This window comes from Phycodurus eques, chromosome 20, assembly GCF_024500275.1.
Source record: "Phycodurus eques isolate BA_2022a chromosome 20, UOR_Pequ_1.1, whole genome shotgun sequence".
Classification (NCBI taxonomy): domain Eukaryota; kingdom Metazoa; phylum Chordata; class Actinopteri; order Syngnathiformes; family Syngnathidae; genus Phycodurus; species Phycodurus eques.
The window spans coordinates 1,837,306-1,862,087 of NC_084544.1; the positions used below are offsets into that span (position 1 = coordinate 1,837,306).

Genomic DNA, 24,782 nt, shown 5'->3' on the forward strand with positions numbered 1-24,782 from the left:
GTTAAGTTGCGAAAATGCCATTTATTCGGTTATAGTGACAAAAGTAAACGTCTCTAATCTAGACACGATGTATAAACTTCACTTAACTGTCATAATAATCTGTTTTAGTGCGCTTTAAGTTGTTCAATTTAGTTATTTGTTTCGAAAAACCAATGTATGGCGCGTAAACGTTAGAAAACTACAACTCCCACAGTTCCGCAGGTATTACGCGAAGCTACGGGTAGCCGGACGGCTTTTTGACAGCAGGCACAGTCAGCTTGCGGACTGGGGAGAAACACACAAGACACACACAGCGGCTGGAGCTGCAGAGGCGTGCGAGCACTCGCTCGTCTCCTCCCCTCCTCGGCTGCTTCCTTCATCTCGTCACCGAACCAGGACCACTCGGACATTCCTCCTCCACCTCTTCCTTATTTACATCTGTTTTTTTTTGTGTGGTTTTTTTTCTGCCGTCGCGAGGAGGAGCTGACCGCGACATGCCGCGCAGCCAGCCCGGCAACGGCGCCTCTCGTCGGGCGAGGAGCGGAGCGTCGGTCCGCCGCTGAGCACCATCATCCGGCCGAGTGAGTAACCGCTGCATGCGTGCACACCACAACACCCATAGTGTCGATATGTCATGAATGTCAACGTATTTCTCACGAATTTGGTATATTTTGCCTGCCACCTGACCATGTGGGCACACACACAACTCCACACTTCACTTATCCTTTAGCTGACTTCAGGACTTTTTGCATGCCAAGATAGTTTTTTCGACATGCAAGCTTTCAGACACTCATCATCATTATCGTCATCATCGGGAGTTTTCCTCACCCCCCTCCTCCTTCTCACCCCTCCTCCCTCCCCCAGCTGTTGGAACACAACAGCAGCAGCTCATCTTGCAGAGGCAACAGGGCCGCTTCTGCTTCTGCTGCAAGAGAAGGAGAGAGACGCTCTTCATTGGTAATTATCAGCTCTTGTATGTGCTGTGGTGGTGGGGGGGGGTAAACGAGAGAGAAGTCAATGTCAGTGTCTGGCCAGTGACAGTTTGTTATTTAAGGGCCCCTTGGAGACGTGCGCTGGCTGTGCTGCGGCTTCCGTTAGTATGCAGACGGACGCTCAGTCTGTGTGTGTGCGTGCGTGCATGTGTGTCTCTCAGTGTCTCACCCTCGTTCTCTCTCCCAATTGGCACATCCCACTTGGACGTGATGAATAATTCCGAATGTCGGAAAGAAAAGGAAATGGCCTCAGCTTGGCACGCGGCAGCCGTCTTGTCAGTCTCGAGCGAATGTCCTTGTGTGTGCGTGTGTGTTGGAGTGTGCGTCTGTGTGTCAGAGGAGATGGGAAGGCAGAACAGCATTGTGCGCGCTACCTGTGCGAACGATGCTAGTTGTCATGGCAACGGCCTTGTGGCGCCGTCGACGTCGCGCCTGTCCTCATTGGCGGGGTCAGCGCACCTAACACGCGGCGCGTGCACGTGCGTGTGTGGTGGAAGTGGCTTTTGTTTGAGCCCTGCTGCAGTTTGCAGGCGTGTGGGTTGATGCCACAGCAGCACACGTGCATGCGTATGTGCAGCGCTTGCCGCTGCCACTCACCAACTGTGTTCTCTGCTTATTTGTAGAAGGTTAAAAAAAAAAAGTCGCTTTGGCGTCAAGAATTGGGTTGCTTTTGTGTCACGATGGAGCCAAAATGGAGTCTTGTGCAAACTCGTTGGCAACGAGGAGGACAATCAGTCTCAACGACTTCGGCAGATAGTGAACAATTGTTCCAAAAAAGAGGCATCAAGCTGTCAGTCGCCACTCCCAGTTGAGGTTTATTGTACGACTAAACCAAAACTTCTGAAATGTCTTCCCAAAGTCTGCGAGCTTAATGCTAACACATAATGGAAAACGCCAATCGATGGGCTAACGGAACTCGCACTGATATTGCAGTAGTTATGTTTATGAACCTTGAAACATCAGAATTTTGAACACAAACGGTAGCAACACATGCAACATAACAATATTCACAGGCATATATTTTTTATCCTCTGCAAAAATGACTAGTATTACTGCAGCTTGTATTAGTGATGATCGTCTTCTTCGTGTATCATCATACGTCTGTATTATACTACCCCCGGTGGCCAAATCATGCCCACCACAAGGAGCAGCATAATGCTCATTGAATTCAAATGATGCACAAACTGGTGCCATTCTTTACATTCTATTATGCTATTATTCTCAGTTTTTAAAAAGTACAAGACTGTTCTTTTTCTTTCTCACAGCATCATTTAATTTGGATAATTTGAGAGTTTGAAGTTACGAGCGTAGTCTCGGAAGGCTGAATAATGTAAAGCCACATTATTGTGCAACTCCTGGGGTTGCATTATTCTGCCAAGGGATTTTGGGAAACAATTGTGAGTAATCAATCAACAGATTGATTTTTTCTTTCTTTTTTTTTGGGTCTCCTATTCCTCCGTTATTTGTTCTTTCCCCTTATCCTGGAGTGCAGTTTTGGGTTTTGTTTTGGTGGTTGCCGATTGGCTAAGGTGGCTTCCAGGATTTATTTTGCTTGCACCTGTTGCTCTGCGACCTGACGCTAAAGTATTTTATTTTTATGATTTGATACTGTATCCTGTATATTTGGATTTGTTTGTAATTATTTGTATGTTTGTATTGTATTTTTTAATTAGCAGTATATTTTTACAGTTTAATGATACAGGTTATCATTTTGTATTGTATTTCTTGTCCTATTTTTATTATTGTATTTAATTTTTACTGTATTTTGTACTTTCTATTATATTCAATTTTGATAGTATTTTATAAATTTGTGTTGTATTATTTATTTTCATTTGTATTAATATTTCATTTCCTTTATTTTAATCAGTACAGTCTTTCTGGGGGTGTTTTTGATGAAGTGTGGCGATAGCCATAGAGCACTATAAAACACACTCATTTGAGCAATACCCACAAAACTGCAGCGGTGTATCCCTCTTGTTTACATGGCCGTACAACGCAGTCTTCATTGAGCACGTAGTTTTACTTTGGTTTAGTACCAAATTATATATTTTTTAATCCAGCGGTAAACATCTCTTTATAAATTGTATGACAGTCGGGATTGGGAACAGCGCGATTCGAAAGTCCCAAACAGCGTCACAAAATGATTTTTTTTCTGTTTTGGAGGTTCCGCCCGATTGGCCGGGAGATGTCACATGATTGTATGGTCCTATTGTGGGGCGTCCACTTTGTCCAAGTTTTCTACATGAGTAAATGTGGTGCAAACTCTACATTCATTTAATTAGGTATGATATGAGTTGTGACCAATTTCATAAAATACAATATTATAGAGTGCTATTTATCTTATTAAAGATACATTACAACAATTTATTTTTTCAGTCATTTCATCAATGGGGAAAGATTTTTTTAGATTTCAGTGTTGTGAGTCATGAGCTTGGTCATGGAACTAATTAAACTTGTATCTCAAGGCGCCATTGCACATTTATTTATTTATCAAGGTTAGGCACTTGAGAACATTTGCGGAGTCAACCCGGCAGCAGAAAGCAGAGTTAAAAGAAAAAAAAGGTAAAATAAAATCAAAGCAAATAGATAGAAAACAAACTGAACAGTGTGATCTCATGACAAAATGACATCATAGCGCATGGTGACAAAAAGGTTCAAAACAGGTGCCGCGATCATGTAGAGCACGGGTGTCAAACTCGAGGCCCGGGGGCCACATCCGGCCCGCCACATCAATGTATGTGGCCCGCGAAAGCAAACCAAGTGCGTCGACTTCATTTTCTTGCTAAAATAACAACATTGCAAATCGTCTTCCCTTTTATATAATGTTGATTGCGAACATTTTTGTGACCCATCCCCAGTTCAAAATAAACTGAATTAACAACTTTTTACTGGCTTCTGGTTTCACATATAGTTATAGATTTTATTAGTGTATATGTAATAACATGAGACAATTGTACATTTACTGTATACGTGTTGGCGCTCATGACGGCCCTCCGAAGGAAACCGTAAAAAAAAACCGTAACTACGATGTGGCCTGCAGCAAAAATGAGTTTGACACCTCTGATCCCGACCGAACGTTTTAAATAATGATATTGGGAAGAATGAGGTGACTTTTTTTTTTTTTTTTTTTTTTTTTTTTTAAATTGAAAAGAACATCAACCAAAAGTAGCGCAGACTTCAGAAGCCGAGAGGTTAATACAACTGCCGGGAGGGAGAGCGCGGGTGGTGGTATGCGTGGTGAGAAGGGGGCCGAGATTGGGTGGGGAATGTACGTGTCACAGAAAATGTGGGGCGCCGATGAACCGGACGGTGCCCCAATTTGAGCCCGGAAAAACCCTGCCCGTGCCGGAGTTTGACGTCATAGTGACGCTTGACTTTCACTCTCTACGCGCGCACACATCTGTCCGTGCTCCCCCACTTCGCAGTGCTGGTTGCAGCCGGTTTACTTCTGACGGCGGGGAGGGAAACTTCAACCTCTCACCTTTGGGAGGACGGTGAAGGAGAGGGACGGTGGCGAGGGGATGATGGAGGGCAGAGGAAGAGGAGGGGATGCAGAGGTCAAAGAACAGGAGAGCTGGAGCGAAGGGGGAGGGAGGTAGAGCGGGCGGGCGGGCGGGTGGGTGGGTGGGTGTGAACCTGCTGTATACCTCCCTAACAAGCTGGACAGAATCTGCTCAATTATTAAAGAGGAGGGAGAGATGGGGAAAACACGCGCGCTCGACACGCTGTCTGCTGCGCACACGCACGCTTGTATGTGTCTCGGGTTTTTGTGCTTAAACAAAACAAAAAAAAAAGTCTCATTCGGCGCTCGTGCGTCAGAGTTCTAAAGTGCGAGGGCGCGTCTGCGTGCGCGCGTTTCAAAACAGTCGCGGCGAGGAGGGAGGGGCCGAGGCCGAGGCTCGTTAGGGATTCTTCTCAACTCTCGTCCACGCGCGCACGCACACTACACCATCCAGCTACCCTGTCATCACATCACTATGAAGAGCTAAACAGAGCAGCCAGGGGGCTGTTGATAGGCTTTTTTCTACCTTTTCCTCACCTCGCACGCACACACACACACACACACACACGCTTTGAGAACGTGTGTGCCCCCGAGGGACGAAAGGATTGTTTGCATACAGTGTGTGCGTGTGAGTGAGCGAGCATGTGTGCGCGTGCGTGCGAGCGTGAGAACACGCACCTCCTGAGAGAGGGCGAGCGAGGCAGGGATGAAGAGAGAGAAAGTGGAAGCAGGAGGTTGTCAGAGGGGGAGGGAAGGAGATAAGAGAGGAAGAGTTGTCAGGGAGAAACGAGGAAGATGGATGAATGCACTGCGCATGTGTGTGTTTTTGTGTGCGTGCAAGGTAGACAGAAGTCACCGTTTCCGTGTGTGTGTCTGTGTGTGTCGCGGCCGTGACGAGGTGTCGGCACCTGCATCCGGAGCGCTCACGGGGCGGCCATTGTTGCCCGCACAGTCGGCGGCCGTCGCCCCGGCAACGGGCGCTGCGGCAGCGTCTCCCACGGTAACGGGCGCAGGAGAAGAGGAGTCAGGAAGGGAAGTCCGGGTCGCAGAGGCGGCGGAGAGAGCGGCCACCGCTCTCTCTCTCTCTCTCTCTCTCTCTCTCTCTCTCTCTCTCTCTCTCTCTCTCTCTCTCTCTCTCTCTCTCTCTCTCTCTCTCTCGAGGAAGCGCGCCGGCCCCTCGGGGTCTTTTTTTTTTTTTTTTGTCAACATTTTAATCATGTCATTAAGTAATTTCTATAATTTTTATACTGTGTTAGATATTTCATTTTGTGTGTTTAGTTTTGGCAAGTCTAAGGCCATGTGTGTGTCCACTTTTTTTTTTTTTTAAATTATTTTATAGTGTATATTTTTGTATTGTTTTATATTTGTTTGTCTTCATAAAATCTTTTTGTTCTTTTTTGTTTTAATATAAAAAAATGTTGGTATTTGGATTCTTTTTGTTTTTACTATTTTATAAAACATTTTTTATTGTAATTTATAAAGGTTTTATTATACTTTTTCAATAGTTTCTATTTGAATTCTATTTTCTTTATTTTGATTGTATTTGATTGGTATTATTAGTTTAGTTTTTATTTTTTTATTGGTTTTTGTATTTTCATTTTACTATTTTAGATATTTTTATTGTATATAGAATACAAGCATTTTCAGTTATGGTTTCAATTTTGTTTGTAACATTTCATTTTATTTTTGAAATTTTATAAAATATATTTGTTTTATTTTAGTAACTTATCTTTACAGATGTTTTGGAATATTTTGTATTCTTATTTTAGTTTTAAAAGTAATATTTTGCAATATATTTTTGTGGGGGGGGTGTTTTGTGTCCATGGCATTCCTTTTACTTTTATTTATGTGTATTTCTTAGAGTTATTTATTGTTAGTTTTTTAAAATAATCTTTATAATTATAATGTAATAATTTTTGTTATTTTCAAATGTATTTGACATTTATTGTACATGGTTTGTGTATGTGTTGAGATTAATTTTAATTTATTTTTTAAATTACTTTCATATGAGCTTTGTTGTGTGTGTGTGTGCATAGTTTGAGCACACATACAGCGCCTGAACACATTTCTGGCATGTGCGTGCGTACTCGCAGTCATTCCGAGCTGGCGGTCGGTCATGTGACACGCACGTTATACCTCCTCCACCCCCTCCCCCATCGTAGGGGCGACAATCAGGAAGCTGCCTGCAGGAGAGGGGCAGGAAACTGTCAGGCTGAGTTGAAGATGAGGAGACGGGCAAGGTTGGCGGGTGGGTGAGTAACAGTGAGGGTGAAAAGTAAGGAAGGTGATACAGTCCTCTGTGTCTCAAAATAACTCTGTTGTAGGTTCTCACAAACGGGGGATGGAGGGTTTGGTTTCCACTCGCCCGTGTTTGCTTCCTTGGCTGAGTTTCGAGTTTGTGTTTACGTCCTCTTGCCACCTGTCTCGTCTTTTGTGTTTGCCTGCACGTGTGCTTGATGTGTTTGCTGTGCGCTCATCGTGAACATTATTCGGAACAAACTTTGTGCAGCTGCGGGGAAGGCAGGAGGAGGTGAGGGTGGGCTTGAATCTTCGGAGGGTGGAGATGGTGTGCGGTTGGGAGGACGCACGGAGGTGAGTGAGAGAGGTTGACCCGTAGCAGGGGCGAGGAAGTGAGAAAACAGGCGTGAGGACGGCGGTGAGTCGGGGTGAAGATGTGGGAAAGCAAGTGGAGCTTAAACAGGATTGAGGAGGAGCAATTCGATTCTGATTTGGAAGTCATTCGTTACTGTCAACACGAATAACCAATTCGGTTTCATGTCAAATAATCGATGACGTCATTGATATTTGAACCGTTATCTTTTCAGTTGTCGACTTGCTTTGCGGCCTTCCGCTTCCAAAGCGCAAGCTCGCCGACGCTCCTCGGTTGCGTTGGCCGCACCCCCCCAGACTCGCTCGTCCAATCCGATTCAGACGCCTTCAAGGCCTCGCAGACAGTCGCAACTTGTGTAACTCTTAACACCGATTCATGCCACACAAATGCCGAGTCACGACTCGCTCCAGTATTGTAAAAAAAAAAAAAAAAAGTAACGACACTGCTGATGTGTTACGTGGATTGTTGGCAGAATTCATTGAGTTGGAACTGTCCGTGAGGCAGCGAAGGAGGAAGAGGAGTGCGTCTGTGGGATGATGACGTCTGTTACAGGAGGATATTGCGTCAATTCGCTAATTGACGTCTGACGCGAGGACTTAGGCGGCTCGTCGGCTAGCGTTAGCGGTTGCCTTTTCAGATGGACGTTCAAAGCACTTTTGTTGGATTTGAGAATAGACTTGCATAGTTTGCAAGTGACTGTGACACTACCCGTCTCGCTTTTATTTAAATATTTCCACAAGCTTGAGGCTAGATTTCTGTGTGGATCCACCACTTGTTGCTTTCAGTGAGGCGGCAGAGTTGTTTAAGGGCAAAACACGTGATTGGCAATTAGTTAACTCGAAGCTTCAACCGTCATTGTGTTATGGTTAAGTCGATGCATCGACCAGGCAACTCGTCGGTTGGTTCACTTGAGACTTGCTTAATTAGGGCTGCAGCTATCAAATGTTTTTAGAATTGAGTGTTCGACAAGGGTCCATCTTTAATTTGCGGTGGCCCTGTCAGAACCGGTACTGGCTCCATATATTCATGATACAATACGATAATGATTCAATGATTATTTCACATTTAGTGGGTATGTGTACAGTGTGTGTAAAATGGCTTGATCGATTCAAGTGGATAAAACTCTAAAATAATTTTTTCATTTCATACTGGCCCAGGGCCATCTGACCTCCGTTGATGTCGGACCCTGCCGAGCGATTATCCAACGGATTAATCGAGTAATTGGATCAAAATGTATTTTGTATCATTGAACACAATAACACTGACATTAGACCATGTGGAAAAATGATCTCTGCAAAGTTTCAAGGCAGAGATTTGCTTTCGACCATTTTCTGCAATCGAATTGATCAAGCTTTTCGATTATCGGTGCAGCCCTATTCCCTAATGTTTTGTCACGGTAATTACACAAATCATATCACAGTAGTGTGAAGCAGGTGTACCTAATAATTTGTCCATGTCCACGTGGAAAGTCATTTGCAGGCTGTCAGATGCATGCCAGGGCAATAGGTGGCAGTATAACTTTAAAATGCCAAAGCTTTTTCGGCAATCAATTGCAAGAGGTGGTTTGTGGGCGTGGCTTCGTTGTTCAAGTTGTCACCTTTCCTCCGGCATCAGAACGCCGATGAGGTCGACGTCACGCCGCGCACACATGCTGTCACTCAAGTCTCCACGGAGCCGCCTGACCCACATCTTGACCCTCCCTCTGTTTCCCCGTTGATCTCGCACCCCATCGTCTCCCCCCATCGCCCCCCCCCCCCCCCCAAAGCCCCTACTCACCCTCAGCCTCCCCAGGCTGTTTCCATGCTGCTGCCTGTCTCTTAGCAACAACTGCACACCCGTTAGAGCTCTGTGAGTGCTTTTACAAACACACCCAGGAAGACGCGCTCGCTCACACATGCACGCACACGCGCGCACACACACTGGGTCTAGTTCCTCATTGAGCACTGCTGGCAAGTGTGCGCGTCTGAGACAGATGAGAGGGAGTGCACATGTGCAGCGCAATGCTGGTTCTTGCGGGGGCAATGGGCCAAACTCTTGTGCGTGGTTTCACACAAACACACGCGCGCACACACATGCACGGGCTGTAGTGTACTTGCTGGTCTTTGTCACACACAACTTGCCTGAATGTGCTGTGTATGAAGATGAATTTATCAGAATGGTGGCTGATTGATTCCAAAAGTGTTGTTCAAACAATGAATCATAGTGCACACACACAAACAAGCACACGTATTTGCATGTGTGTCCTTGTGTGTTTGTCTTTATGTGCAAATGGAGGCGCGTGTGAAGCGTGTGGGTGGATGAAGCTGTTGTGGCATATTTGCACGAGTGTGTGTGCGCGCGCGTCGTCGCCGTGTGTCACTCACAGCGTGCAGAGAGTGTGTGTGTTTAATTAAAGCATGTGTTTGTCTCTCCAGCTCACACACACATACGGGTCAGAAGGATGATTAATTAATGAATGCTGTTAATTAGAGGAGGGAGGAAGAAAGTGTATGTGGGGAGTAGCGTGAGGAGGTATGAGAGTTATGGTGAGAATGTAAGAAAGTAGGGGTGAGAGTAGTCGTGAAGATGTGTGAAAGCAGGGGTGATCATGTGGTATAGTTAGGGTGAGGATAGAGGAAAGTAGGGTTGAGGATGTAGGAGACTAGTGGGTGAGGATGTAGGAGACTAGTGGGTGAGGTTTTAAGTGAACGTGGGGGAGGATGCAGGTCGATAGGAGGCCATGTGGGGAAGTAGGATGAGTAAGTGAAAGTTGGGTGGCCTGGTTACGGTGATGCTTGAGGACAGGAGTGAGGTAGAAAGTGTGGGTGTCAAATATACCTTCTCTCAGCCGCTTTCTTCCATCTGTCACATCTCCCACATTTCGCCTCTTATTTTCTTAAAACACACTCACACATGCAACACACTCCTCCCTCCCAGACTCCCTTGGTCCCTTCCTCCCCCGTCTCTCCCCTCACGCTGCTTCCTCTCTAATCACAGCCATATGTTGGCGAGGCAGACGCAGAGGTGATGTTGTGTTGTGAACGCTGTTGTGTGTTTCGCTGTGTGCACATGTGACCTACACACAAACACACACTCGAACACACACACACACACACCCTCTTATCATCGTTTCGGCTGTCACCTCGACGTCTTCATCCGCTTTGCACCTCAATCCTCATCACCGCTTTGCTTCCCCCTGGTGGCTGCTATTGTATTCACACTACACAAGACAACAGTGACCGTTTGTCCTTCTTGTTTTCAGTATTTTCCGAATCCTACCACTACGTATTTCGGCGGTAAAGCCCAAATTAATGGCACATTACAGCTGGTTGCGGCCACTATAAATCCATGGTAGCCTGCTAAAAGGTCCAAAATGATAGAAAATGTAAACTTTGCAATTTCTCCCACAGCCCATTTAGGCACCAAAATGGTTTCACGGGCACAGCAGGTCGCACTCCCAAATAACCACAGGTTTACTGTCTACTCATCTCTTATTCTCCTCTTTTTTCTGCTCAGCTCTTCTTCACCTTCACCCCAGCCTCTGACCCCCCCCCCACTCCGTCTCCCAGCTTTTCTACACCTCTCAGCTACCATGGGCAACGCATGGAACAGAGGGGATGCGGCTGGAGAGAGCCAAAGTGTGCCAATTGCTGCTGCTGCCCACTGCAGTATTGATGACCCAATGATCCCCTGCAGAACTCTGCCAGTCGGGCAGACAGAGTGAGGTGAGCCTCGGAATCCGAATCAGCCGGCGACCAGACAAGTGGGACCTGGATGGTAGGTGTACGGACTAATTGCGGTGCTGCTGCGTGGGCGGAACACGGCATAAACTACAATATAATGTGTCACAAAATATATAAACGCTGTACAAAGGTCTAACACCAGATTTGCTGTTTTATAGACCATTTATTTCCTCACCTGCAGTTGGTGAGGAGGCGTCAGTTAGAGTAGGAGGACTTTAATTTGTATGCAGTTTTGGATGAATAATAAAGTGTTATGGCTATATTACAATTCATTTTAAGTGACAATCGCGCTTGAAAGTAAATGAAAAGTTAAATATCTACATGGATGCACACAACATTGCGGAGTGACCAAATAATTGCTCGTCGTCGTAAGAAAGGATTTAATACTGCCTGAAAAGTCGTTTCGTCACACTTTAATGCATCTGACAGACTGTTTACGTGCCCTGGTAGGTGCTGCTATTTTGGTCGGCAACAATAATATTTCCATGCGTTTGCATCTTCAGGTCCTTGAATCGTCTTGACAAGCTATAGGACATCAAAAGAGAGGCCCACTCGAGGTCCACTGGATGTCCACCGGATGAGTGGTCCGGCAGGACGTTTACACATTGGACAAAGTGATCGTCTGGTGGGCGACGGCGAGGGAAAAAGGCTGCGAGCTCTTGACCAAAGGGCTCCTGGCTCACCATGCCCTGCCACCGGTGACCGCCGGTGATCGCCGACACTTCCTGCGCAGCCCCCACGCTGGCCAACGGCGTCCACCCCCAGCGCAGGGGCGGGCACCCCACCAACCCACCAAGACGGGCTGTAACTGGCGCTGAGCCGCTGGGAAGCATGCAAACACACATAGACACGCACACGTTTTCTCACGCCAATTTGGACTCTTGCGGTTCTGTCGGAGCCCAACAGTCCAGAACTCTACGCGCGACGTCACCTCAGGCCTTGTCTTTAGCGCTTGGCAATCATCCGACCTCGGCCAATCAGGCAGCTGGGCGGACCCTGGCTGCAGAAATGGATGTACCGGCAAATGTTTGTCCGAACGCGGGCTCGTCCCCTCTCATTGTGGAGGCCGAGAGGAAGTATGCGCTGCGCAGCTCCGGACGTTCCCGCTTCCCCTGTCACGTGCGCAAATCCTCCCGCCTCCGTCGAACCCCGGAGGACGGCGAGAGGAGAGCGGAGAGGGAGAGAGCAGATCAAGAGTCGGCGCAGAAGATCTGGAGGGTTAAAGAAGAGGAGGCAGGCGGAGGAAGATCTCCCGAAAAAAGAGCAACCAGCAATAGAGGCTATCATTCCCACAGCTTCCTGCCCTGCAGACGTTCCTCTTGCCCTAACTGTACCCAAACCCGTCCCTAAATCTACCCCAAAACCTGGACCCAGACTCGGGCACAGACCTGGACCTAAATCTCGCTCGAGGCCCGCTCCCAAGTCGCTCCAGAGACCCGGTCCTAAAAGTGTCATGAGACAGCGTCTGGCAGCGCAGGCGGCATTGCAGTGTGCCGCCGCTCATCTCCCGCCGCCCGCCGTAGCGGTGCCACTTGTGAAAAAGGAGGTGCAGATTTTCTCTCCCAATGGCCGGCGGTGTGGACGTTTTGTCGGAGTGAGTTGTGTTACATTATTGATGCTAATTAAAAGCGTTTTGCATGTCCGGACCTGTGTTTTACTCTTTTTCTGTGCTGCACAGGTGAGGAAGATCGTGGTCAAGGTGGCTCGCATTCCTGTCAACCTCAGCCGGCGACAGAAAAGCTACAAGATCTCCAATTTGGAGACGATTGCGGCACCAGAGAAGGGTAACGGCGGGACTGCGGAGGGCCCGGAAGTGGCTAAGGAGATGACGGCGTTCCTCCGCATGAAGAACAACGGCAAGAGCGTCATCGTCATGTTCCCGCCCGGAGAGCTGCCGCTTATCATTAAACGCAGGCGGGGGACGACCGCCCAAACAGCCGGTGGTGATGGTACCAGGGGAGGCCCCAGCTCCTTGTGGTGACGGGGACCAGCTCAAAAAGCCCCGGAGGAGGCGGCGGACTAAACTCCCTTGTCCCTATCCATCGTATGTCGGTGACACAAATGATGCGAAGACCGAGTACGGGGACGTCCTATCCAAACTGGCCTTTTTGAACCGCCAGCCGCCCACCACTGGCCGATGCTCCCCCCCTCGCTGTTGGACGCCCAGCGAGCCGGAAAGCTTCCACACCCCGTCGGAGAACCCGGGAATATCCACCCTGCTGCACCGGCTCACCGGGTTCAGACGGCCCCGGGGCAGCAGAGGAGGGGGTGCCGGGAGGGGTGGGGGCGCTGCAGGGGGTGCTGGGGGCAGCGAGCATAATAAGAGCGCCTTCTGTGACTTCTTTGAGTCCATTGGAAAGAAGCGCAAACTGAGCCCACTCTCTGAGCATGCATTACCCAGAAAAAGGGGGAAGGGTGTTGGGGGTGTTGGTAGAGGAGGGGGTGTGGTCGGAACCGGGCTCGGGGGGGAGAAAACAGTAAGAAAGAGACGTGTGAGGAAAAATGGCACATTGAAAGGGGAGGGGCTTTGCATGGGACAGGACTGGCCCAATGGTTCAGGGGGATGGGGGGAGGAGGACACTGACAAACGGTACCAGCTCTGCGGCTCCACTAGGGGGGGCTTTCCCTCCTGTGAGGTTGGCAGGAGGGACGCCTACTGTCGCGGAAGCAAGGGGGTCCGGCAAGCCGGGGAGGACTCGCAAAGTCTGTTTGCAGGATATTTCCGATCCCTGCTGGACTCTGATGACTCGTCTGAACTTTTGGAGATCTCGCATTCAAATGCGCGCAAAGCTTCATCCGGTCACAGTTATGAACCAACCAGCCTGGCGACAGGTCACCGATGGTCGCCGGCCCTCGCTAAATGGGGTCCCAACGTAGCAAGTTCTGTCGCGGAAGGTCCCACGCAGATGCATTGCTCCTCTGCCGGGCCGCCTTACAACTACGCCAACCAGACTCAAACGTCACCCACCCCTTCCAGCTACCCCAAATCCACCCCTCCGTCCGTCTCGCACTCTCCCAGCTCCCCTCACCCTGCCGGCTATGGCCACTACTCTCCCGCCTACGCCCCCCCCTCTTGCGTCGGGCCCCAGAGATCCTCGGACTGCAGTTTTTCATATAGCAGCAGCAGCGGAAAAACCGGAGTTCACGACCGTGGTCAGATGGGCTACTCTGGCTACCAGGCGGCGGCCAGGAAGGGCTACGGTGGGAGTCCCACCGCAGGGCCCACGTCGCCAGGTGGAGGGTACATGTCGGTGGCCAAAGGCAGCCCCTTTAACTCCTCGTCCTCGCCAGAGTGTTACAAACAGCACAACAGCAACCAGTGGAGCTTCAGGTACGTCCCTCTGTGAAACGAGACGACAAGAAAATGTCCTGTTTTCTCATTTGTTGCTTTGCGGTATGTTTTGCAGACAAGCTTACGGTGGCTGGTCAGCAGACAATTTTGGGCCTCAGGCTTACAGTGAGTACGGCTCCAATGAATCAAAAGACATCTTGGACATCTCCAACTACACTCCCCAGAAGGCCAAGAGACCCGCTTTCCCAGAGAGTCTGTCGGAATCCTCCTCCGACTCCTCGCATCCCGGCTCGGGGGCGGCTGGGAGTGGACCTCCTTCCATGGGGGGCGTCTTAAAACCGAGCGAAGCGGTCGGCGGGGACGGGGCTCAGTCCAGCCTGTCCAGCCTGGAAAAGCTGATGATCGACTGGCACGAGAGCGCCTCGGCGCCTTCCTACAACTGGAGCCAGAATGTCCTCTTCCAGGGCGGCGGGACCAGCAAGCTCGGCCGGGGGCGCAGGAAACGGACTGAACAGCCGGAAAAAGAGGGAGGCTCTGTTTTACACTTGGATTCCCCATCCAGTCCCTCACCAACACTCACTCCTAAGCGCGGAGGGGCCGGGGGACGGGGTCGAGGTTCCAGAGGAGGCAGAGGGGGGATGTCCGGGTGCCCGAGGGAGCGTCTTTCGGGATCCAAAGGCAGGGGGAAAGCTGCCCCGGCTTCTTCAAGTCTGGAGACTTCTGGTGTATTCCAGGAGGGTCTGGACTATTACAGCGGAGACAGTAGCAGCCTCTCGCCCTTGGCTACGCCCAATTCCGCACCCCCTTCCAGCTACCTCCAGGACCCCTGCGAGTACCCATCCCCTTATTCCGCCAACCCCTCCACGCCATCCTCTGAGGAGCGCTATCCAGCCTTGTACCCCGGAGAGTCCTCCTCCTCCCTGTCACCCGGTGTGTCGTCTCCCCCTTATTCTGCCAAACCGCAGTCGTACCACCTTGTTTCCTCCAGAACCTTCTCCCCGTCCTGCTCCCCTGTACCGCGGGCAACAGCCCACTGCAGCTCGGCAATGAGCCCCTCATACCGTCCCCCTCCCAAAGAAGCGCCGTTCTCTCAGTACGACTCCCCCAGCTACTGCGGCTCGCCATACTGGTACGGACAAACGTCGCACAGCAGCACCCCCAGCCCGAGTACCCACCCGCACACGAGTCCGCACGCCAACACTCACGGGAACCTGCTGACGAGCCCCCACGCCAACATGAACCCACCGCCTCACGACCCGCAGCATCACCTGAGTTCCCACGCCAAACCCTATGGCGGCAGCGCCCTCGCTCACACGCACGGCAACAATCAGCCCCATCACGCCACGCAGGCCGCCTCCCACTCGGCGCCCTTGCTCTACGACGAGTGCGGCGCCGCGACCGCCCACAAGCAAGAGCTGATGCGGCGCCAGGGCCTTCTGACGCCACCGCCCTACACGAAAAGCGCCCTGGAGGAGGAATCGGGCGCTTACTCGCTGTCCCAGCTTTCCTGCCAAGTCATGGGGCACCGCTACCCGTCGCAGGCGTCGCAGCAAGGAGGCGGGGTGCTGTGCCAGCTTCTGGAACAGGGCCACGATGACAGCTTTAGCGTGACCAGGCTGTAACAGCAGGTGTGCCGTTTATACATTTGTTTGATTCCTCAAGAGAACAACATTTATGAGGCCGCTAGTGCATTTTTATGAGCTGCCCGTGTCGGACAATGTGTAAAAAAGGAAGCTGTGCAGATTGTGGCCCTACTGTTACATCACTACAGGGACAATGTGCGAAGACCCTCCATTTTCTTCTCAAGATTACACAGAACCAGTATCAGGGCAGCACATGACGGTTTTAAGATTCTGGCTGCTGTGAACAGGGCTTTTTAGAGAGAGGCTGATAGTTGGTGTGTAGACATTCTTGACCCTCTGGGCTGTTTTCACGGAAGCATCATTGAGTTGTTCTTTGAAACGTCTAATCTGACTTTCTCCCTTTTTGTCTTTGTCCTTCTTCTGCTTCCAGGTGCGCTCAATCTGCGCTTTTGGAAGCATTTGTTTTTTTCCCCCCCTCGCTTTTGTACGCTTTGACTACTTCTTTGCGGAAGGCTGCAAGGGTGAGAATTTTTAGCTGCCATCTTTTTGGGGGACAGTGAAGCTTTAATTCTCCGGCACTGACAATCAAGATCAACCTGCGAGCACACACACGGACGCATGTGCACAAAGAATCATGCAAGTCGGACTCCAAACGGCCCCGTTTTTTTTTTTCCCGTTGCTTTCTTTGTCCCCCTCCCTTGTCCTTCCTCGACGTTCCCGCCTCTTGCCGCTGTGCACGCTTTTGAAACGGCCGCCGTCCCCTCCCCGCTCTTCTTGAGACACCAGCATCTGTACATACTCTCCTCCATGCTCTTCTGCGACTGTCTTTTGCTGTCTTAACTCCACCCGAAGGACCCCAGAGTTGTGTGCGTGCGCGTGTGCCTGTGGGGTCCGAATGAGTGGGCTTTCTTTCACTCGCTCCCTTCTTCTTTCTGTTCTGTGGTCTCGTTGTTGTCGTTCGGTGGTTTTTTTGTGACGCGAAATTTCCCCCCAAAAAAGAAGTTGTATATCTGTCCGCTACAAATTTATGTATGTAGTATGTATGTATGTATGTATGTATGTATGTATGTATGTATGTACCCGAGGTGCACAAATATTGAAATACACATTCTGTTCTTGCCATTGGTAACGTCGCGTGTGTAGTGTCTAATTCTCCCTTCGGAGGGATTATGACGAGCCAGCAAGTTGGGCTTTAACTCCGGCTGTCTTGGAGCGAGAGCGAGAGTGCAGGCGGGGACAGAAATCGGGAAGGGAAGGAGGAGGGAAGCGTGAGAGGAATCGGGTGGCTGCTCGGGAGGAAATCCGAGTGCTTCGGGATTCATTGCTCCGGTGGCTCGACAGACGGGGGAGTCGATTGGCCGCGTGTGGCGTATACATACGGTTTGTCGACAGGGCTGACTAAATAAGTGTGCTTGCCGTGGGAGCGTTCTCGCCGCGTAGCAATTACTAGAGCGCTCAAAAAGGCCACAGAAAGACGTTACTTTGAACTCGTTTCGCAAGAAGAGTTGTCCATTTTGCCAGCCGTTTAAGAGCATTCTGACGGATCTTTCGAGACCCACAAAATATTGTGTTCTGGCTTCTTTCACCCGAAGAAAAGTTTGTTTTCTAGCTTTTGCCGTTCTTTTGTAATCAGCTGTAGAACATGGGATGGTTTCACCAAAAACACCTGTTTCTATATGAAAAGTGGAGAGTTGATATTTTGACGTCAGCGACAGTGAACGAGTTAAGAAAATCTCCCTAAAATACGCTATAGTGAGTCCTGTGATTATAATTTGTAACGTGCAGCAGCTGTAGCCACTAACAGGACCTGATAGGAACCATATTTGGTAACTTCAAATTGTACAATGTTGGGAATGTGCTGCTAACGAGAGAGCTGCTCAACTCATTTTCATCATTTCTACAAAAATGAATGATATGAATTCATGATATTCTATAATTGAGTTTATGAGTAAAAAGAGACTAGAGGAAAAGAAAACACACTAGTTTCTCGGGGGAGAAATTGTGGTTTAGGTGCCCTAGAAAGGGTTAATGACCATCTTCTGCTGTTGCTAGGTGATAGCATCTGCAGTGTGCACACTATTATTTTTTTAATCCTAACTCGTGGCTGCTTTTTACGTTATTACCACAAAAAATGTCTAACTAAAACGAATATTAGTGCAGCAGCAGACCTGACTCCATTTTTGAAATATTTCTGCGTCTGTCTGTGGCTCCCGATTTGCTCGGGAACAAGACAATGTAGGAATATTCTCTAATTAGCTAAGCTTTGCTAACATATATGATTTTACTCGAAATGGAGAATATTTACGAAACATGCATCAAAAGTAATCCGTTTTTGCAATACAAAAAGGAATTCTTTTTAATTCCAAACAATGAGTTGAGTGGGTCGCAAGAATGTGACGTCACAATTCAGGCGGGTCGGAAGGAAATAAAACGTCGCCCGCCGGCCGAGGAATGTGCCTCGTCGTCACAGTTTCTCGCCCCGGGGGGCCGTGACCCCAGCCGGGGGAGGGCAAGGCGAACGGGGGAGGTCCAGGCTTCGGGACTCTCCGGCTCCCGGAAGTGGCGCTCCTTCTCCCGCCGCCGCCGCTGCCGCTCACGTTCCGGCTCGTCGTGATCCCGCCGCGGCCGCCGTGGCTTTGTCCGTCGTGAGCATCGAGCCGGAGAGGAGTTCCGGGAGGGAGATGACGGAGGCGGCGGAAGGAACGAGCGCATACGAGGACGAGAGCGAGATGATCTGGCGCCAGGTATGTGGCGTCGCGTGAGAGAAAATGTGATTTTATGTTCAGCTTAGGTTTTTATTTCGTTTCAGCAAAGCTCCTGAAGCCCAAGCTAACAGGTCGGCGCGAGGCCGCTAAACGAGTATGCGCGTGAGATTGAGACTTCGCAGGTCACGCCTTCTTTATCTGATTGGTTTTTTTTTTTTCTTGGGCGCGGTGGTTTCTTAATGAACAAGTTAGAGAAGACCGATTTTTTTCCACAGATCATTTGACCAATGTGCTACTCTCCGTTATCTACATTTTTAAACAAATTCAAGACAGACCGATTATCGTCCAGGCTCATTATCGACACCGATATTTGGCATTTTGAAGCATATCAGCTTCGGCCTTTTTTTTGTGTTTGTTTCTTTATCAGATGACCAGTAAGAGATTATTATTATTTATTTTTATTTTTTTTTAATTCAGGGAACTTTATTTATTTGTTTGTTTCCCTGAGAACTCCCTGCACGTTTTGTATGAATTTAAATATAAGTAAAACAAACTTTCATTTCAATAGAGATTTTGGAAAACTCTAGAAAATTTCAGGCAGCTATTTATTTGTTTCTGAGACATGCTGCTGCGCCACTTTTTATTATAAGTTTAAAACATCCATCCATCCATCCATTTTCTGAGCCGCTTCTCCTCACTAGGGTCGCGGGCGTGCCGGAGCCTATCCCGGCTGTCATCGGGCAGGAGGCGGGGTACGCCCTGAACCGGTTGCCAGCCCATCGCAGGGCACATAGAAACAAACAACCATTCGCACTCACAGTCACGCCTACGGGCAATTCAGAGTCTCCAATTCATGCATGTTTTTTGGGATGTGGGAGGAAACCGGAGTGCCCGGAGAAAACCCACGTAAGCACGGGGAGAACACGCAAAACTCCACACAGGCGGGGCCCGGGGATTGAACCCGGGTCCTCGGAACTGTGAGGCTGACGCTTTTTTTACCATTTGGCCTTCGCGACCTCCATCAATGTGGCCCCTCAAAGTCCTCGACCCCCCTCGTCTTCTTTTTTTTCACTCTTTTTCTGCTCAGGGCTAAACTCTGACTCATTCCAGTGAGTCATCAGCCCCCCACCCCCCACCCCCGACGCAACTCATCTGTGTTGCCAAGGCGACCAAGGAGCTCAGTCTGGGGAGGAGGGGGCTTTGAATACGTCGCTACGTATGTCACCATAGTGCCTCCAGTGTGTTGGTCTAACAAATCAAAACAAATGATTAGATATGCAATACGCGTTCTTTAACGAGACGGCCCCATCTATGGGTAATGTGTTTTTCTTCTCAAAAACCCCAGAGATTTGTCTTTTAACTCATTCACTGCCAGCTGTTGACTCTTCGTTAACCAGAAACAAAAGTTCTGTTCTTTATGAATCAGCAGTAAAACACAGGTTGCTTTCACGGAGAACACGTTTCTTTTCAGCCAAAAAGCAGACAAAAGGGCCTTTTGTGAAAAGAAACATGTCAAGCAGAACTGCGATTTTGACGGCTTTTTGCAGTTGTGCCTCCTCAAACGACAAACCAACAAAAGCAAGACTGAGAAAGGGCTTTTGATCGCAAAATAAACCAAAATATTTACAGATCTGCAACTACGAAACGCGTCTACAGCGAGCCGACTCGGCGCATGGCTCGAGTTGAACGTCCGTGGCTTTTTTACACGCCGTTCGCCAGTCACTCCATCAACTGCGTCATCACTACAAAAACCCAAAACCTTACCAAGAATATTTGCCATATTTTATGTCAAAACTAATCAGATTTACACTTAAAATATGACTCATTACCCAAAACGGGAATTGTTTTCAGACCGTTTTTACTTATTTCACTTGAAATAAGGAGAGATTTGTAATTGTGAAAAGAAAAGAAAAAAATTACTCCGTTGTTTATACTTATTTCAAGTGCTTGGAACAATTTAAAATTGTCTAAAAGACAGTTACCTTTTAGGTGATGAGTCTTATTTTAATAGTTATCAAATGTATTTTGACTAGAAATACGACAAATACTCTTGGCAAGATTTGTTCTTCTTCTGTTTATATACATCCCCATACTTACCTCCTCATCTTTATCTTCTACTCAAAAGCTGTGCTGGTCTCCAATCCAAAGCGATGCAACGGCGCCACCTACAGGGATCTGTTATTTATGATTATTATTACAGTGCTTTAGAAATTTCACAGACCCGCTGGGAAACGTACTTGAGGAACATCCAAACGTTTGGAGTTCAGTCCAGTTGCTGAAGAGAAACGCCCGCAGCAGCGAAGGAGTTAACGGCGAGCGCTTGGGCTTCGTGTGCTTTATTGCCTCATTTGCGAGTCTGTTGCGGCACATTACGCCGAGCGGGTAACTGGCGATAAACCTTAAGTAGGACTGCCGACATTCCCTCTTAAATACAGATTTTTTTTCTCTCCTTCTGTCTCGTCATTTGGACTGTTTCACATTTTGAAGAACCTTATTTGTTTTATTTTTCCTTACTTTTTGGACTTGCTTTTTTTCCAATATCACGTGGCAGAGATTATCAGATGCACCAGATTTTCAAAATAAAAGTTGCTTACTGATGCTGACGATCAATAGAAATTGTTTTAATTTTTTTTTTTTCTTGTTCAGTGGCTGTGTGCGGCGCGGTACTGGTCGGCGGCCCGGCGTTTGCCGACCCCTGGTGATGAACCACCTCGCTCCTGTTGCAGATTCCCAACTTTTCCTGTGAATATGCTGAACAATATACGGTGCACTCTCGACTCAATGTGTTCTTCCGTCGCTAGGTTGGAGCTGCAGCCTTGGGCCCGAGACCTTTACGTCAACACGCCGCAGGTAGGCTGTGTACAATGTAACCTCAAAAAAAAAAAAAAAAAAAAAAGAGAAATTATGATTTTCAAATTAAAATACTTTAATTTAAAAATGAACTGGTGCAGCGCCTTCGATGTGTCTCGGACCAAACTGCCAAGGAGGATACATGGTGGGAAACGCTCAGGCAGTCGGCCATTTTAGTTTGAAGCGGTTGTTTTTCCTTCATTAAGCTTCGGGGGGATTGTTTCCATCAAACGTTGTTAGTGGGGTGTGTGCAAGATGATCAATGTCACGAAACAGCCGGCGTCGGCTTCTTCCCACGCCGTGTCATTTATTTATTTATTTTGGTGGCCTTCGGGTGAAGTGGTCCAGAGTTCCCTCGGTGGGTCACGTGCAGGCGAGCCGCCCCCCCCACTCCCGCCGACGAGTGCCTGCTTCCGCCTGCCGACACGCTGTGCGTTGCGCACTCCTTCAGGTGGGTGCGATGAGGTTTTTAAGAAAGTGTGTGTGTGTAAGAGGAAGCGTGTGTGTTTATGTGAGAGTGAGTGTGTGTCCACCACCAGCACGGACAGCGGAGACTTCCTCAGGACGACGACATCTTTAGGCCGTCATGTGCGGTTCGCGCGGGTCGCCGGGGCAACGCTTTGGTCGGTCGCCAGCACAGGATGTGGACGGAGTGGCGGACGTCGCCGAGGAAGACGGGCGCCGGGCCGGCGTGTCGCGAAAGCTGGCCGACATCACGGCCGGCTGGGACACTGCACAGTAAGACGCACTCACACGCACACATTTTAGAAAAGAGTGTGCCAAGCAAATACTGTGTACCTTGGAGCCCATCACGGACACAAAAATCTCCTACTTATGTTCCTATAGCAACAGAGCTCTGCGCCATCCGTGGCTGCCATGGCAACAGAGCCTTCAGGCTGGATTACGCCCTGCGGCCACAGGAGGGCGCTACATACCCACTCTGATGAGTCGATGGGTAGATTATTGAATGGGCTTGTCTCCATATTCTCATTACTTATCTTTTTTACCTCTTAATGTTGCTTTTTAACAACACTTGAATGGTTTTATCATTAAAATATGTTTTAATAATTTCCTGATAGAGTTAAACATTTAAAAACTATGTTATTTAAATTTGCATTAGATGCAAAGTATTTTTTTCATTTGAGTTAAATTTAAAATTCAAAGACAGATAGAAGGTATTCTTTTCATTTGAATTAAATTTAAAATTAAATTACAATCAAATACAAATAAATGCTAATTAATTTGAATTCAAATTTAATTAAAATGTTCGTTTGACCAGTCCAAATGCAATTATCCCCAATCAAATTTACATTTTTGATTTGATATCACCTGTTCTGTCAATTGTTTAAAACTTTTTCAATTATAATGTTCGACATGTCAAAATTGAATTGATTACCTCGAATAAAATTTAAAAAAAATACATTTGGGTTAATTTGAATTTAATCAGAAATGTATATTCAATTACAAATAAAGTAAATTGAAATGTAATGAAACATTTTTATTTATAATGTTTGACATGTCAAAATGCAATTAATTATCTCTAGTTAGATTAAAATGAAATGTAATTAACCTTTTAATTGATCATTTTCATGACAAATCCAAATGCAATTGACCCTAATTAAATCTTAATAAGATTAAAATGACATAAAAATGTCAATTTTATTCAAATTCTACAAAAACTAAATTAGATTTTCCAAATGTGCAAATGTAAAAATCTAAAGTAATTACCCCCAATTAAATACAATTGCATCAAATTTTGTTTGCATAGCCTGCTGAGCGTTCCTATTAATTGGGTTACTTTAAAGAGACGATACATTTGAATGTTTACTCTCAGTTGTATTTCCCTTTGCAGGTCCACTTCCTGTACGCCGACCTGCTGAGCACCGAGCGGCGCGATTTCCAGAAGCGGATCGAGCTGGGAACGTTGCGGCGCGTGCATCGCCCGGTGGCCCGCGTGCACTTGAAGTGGGCCGGCTTTCCGGGTGGGAGGGGGGGGTCTGTATTTAAATAATATACATGTATATGTATATATTTGTTAAAATTGTTTGTTTTTTTTAGCCCTCAATGAACTTCAAGCAAAGAATTTTAAAACCTATAATAACAGTGATGAAAATTTTGGGGAAATTCAAAAATATTCTACTATATTTTTTTGTATATTGCCTTAGATGAGGATATAATATTAAATATATAACATTGGATAAGATTAAAATGACTTTTAACCAATAATAATATGATCAAATTAATCATTGAAAAATTATTTTAGCCGTTGATGGAAAGACTGTTAAATAAATGCATGTTTTTGTTGTTTTTGCCTTCAACTTGGATATCATGAACTATTAAATGGTTAAAATAAATAAAATGATTTCTTAACCAATAATTACAGTCTTTTAGCACTCGATGGACATACTGTAGAATAAATGAACGATTTCTATTGAGCCTACAGACGAAAATGATCTGTGTTTTAAGAAATAATAGAATAAATGGTATTAAAAATACTGAAGCATCTTTTGTAATTATTTTCATCCCTTGATGCTCTAAATATTAACATGTAAAATAATAAATACACGAAAAATATATATGAAATAAAAGCAAACAATATTTGAAGGAACGCAAACATAGACTTTATTACAAACTGTATTCTATGCAATAAGATAATATAAGAAAACCAAAATATTAGACCAACCACAGTCATTAAAAAACAGTCACATGAATCCAAAATTGAGTGTTATTATCTGGTGTACCTAATGAAGTGTCTGGTGTGTGTATTCCACCATCTAGTGGACAAAATGGATGGCCTACTTTATGGACTTGCACGTTTGTAATGCAGAGCCCAAAGCCTATAAATAGTGCAGTAAATAAAAGCTTTTAAACAGACACTGCAGCTGAATACATAAAAGTCGTTGCGATCTCAGCATTTAAGGCCCTCGCTTGCAACAATTGTCTGATTATCGTTTGTGGTTGTTGTTGTTAGTTTGTTGTTGTTGCTTTAAGTCAATTCCCAAACATTTTCATGCTTTTTCCGCATTTTACACGGTCTTAAGTTTTTAGCGACACGAATCCAATGTCATCGCTGTGCACACAAACGCAGCTCCGAACATTCTGTTTCGTGTGTCTTGTTAAATTCCGTGTCAAGCTGACTTGGGGCGTGCTCATCGGTGTCTTTATATGGTCATTTTTGGGAAGAGTCCAAAGAACGAAAGTGTCTCACATTGTGTGAGTTATGCCCGAACATTCTGATTTCCATTTTATGTTTTTGCGTGAATGTTTTAATTTACTGTCTCGGTGGATGCGCTGAGCGTATAAAAGGCCAAGTGGAACATATTTAAACTGTGACTCATGCGTGAAGGTTCGACTGGAAGCCATTTAAATGAGACCTGCTGTGCTCTAATAGCAAGAAATAAAAAAAATTCAAATGCAAGGTGTCTGAATGCAAACACTTGAAATGACTATTTTTACGTTGAGTAAAATGTTGATTTTGTGCAATAAAACTTGATTGTAAGGAGAAAAATCTTGATTTTTACTTTACAGTCACGCTTTATTGAGAAT

General features: G+C 47.1%; 2 protein-coding genes across 2 annotated transcripts; both read left to right on the forward strand.

The window, feature by feature from the left end:
- The first annotated feature begins 6,568 nt into the window (after positions 1–6,568).
- On the forward strand, positions 6,569–18,518 carry ahdc1 (AT hook, DNA binding motif, containing 1). Its single transcript, XM_061664549.1, is given in 6 exon segments — positions 6,569–10,840; positions 11,310–12,051; positions 12,053–12,400; positions 12,485–12,724; positions 12,726–14,137; positions 14,214–18,518. Coding segments are annotated over 5 exon segments (3,921 nt in total). The 5' UTR covers positions 6,569–10,840; positions 11,310–11,637; the 3' UTR covers positions 15,721–18,518.
- LOC133396129 (uncharacterized) lies at positions 18,363–24,733 on the forward strand. The gene is made up of 7 exons (XM_061665613.1): positions 18,363–18,425; positions 21,033–21,084; positions 21,188–21,236; positions 21,577–21,687; positions 21,776–21,974; positions 22,083–22,191; positions 23,089–24,733. The coding sequence occupies exons 1-7, from the start codon at positions 18,363–18,365 to the stop codon at positions 23,241–23,243; spliced, it is 738 nt and encodes a 245-aa protein (XP_061521597.1). The 3' UTR covers positions 23,244–24,733.
- Positions 24,734–24,782: the final 49 nt, after the last annotated feature.

Excerpts from the sequence above, each read along its gene's own strand:
- LOC133396129 (XM_061665613.1), top strand. The coding sequence starts at position 18,363 with ATGACGGAGGCGGCGGAAGGAACGAGCGCATACGAGGACGAGAGCGAG. Across the intron at positions 21,085-21,187 it reads CCGGCGTTTGCCGACCCCTG|GTTGGAGCTGCAGCCTTGGG; the intron begins GTGATGAACCAC and ends TTCCGTCGCTAG. Across the intron at positions 21,688-21,775 it reads TGCGTTGCGCACTCCTTCAG|CACGGACAGCGGAGACTTCC; the intron begins GTGGGTGCGATG and ends GTCCACCACCAG.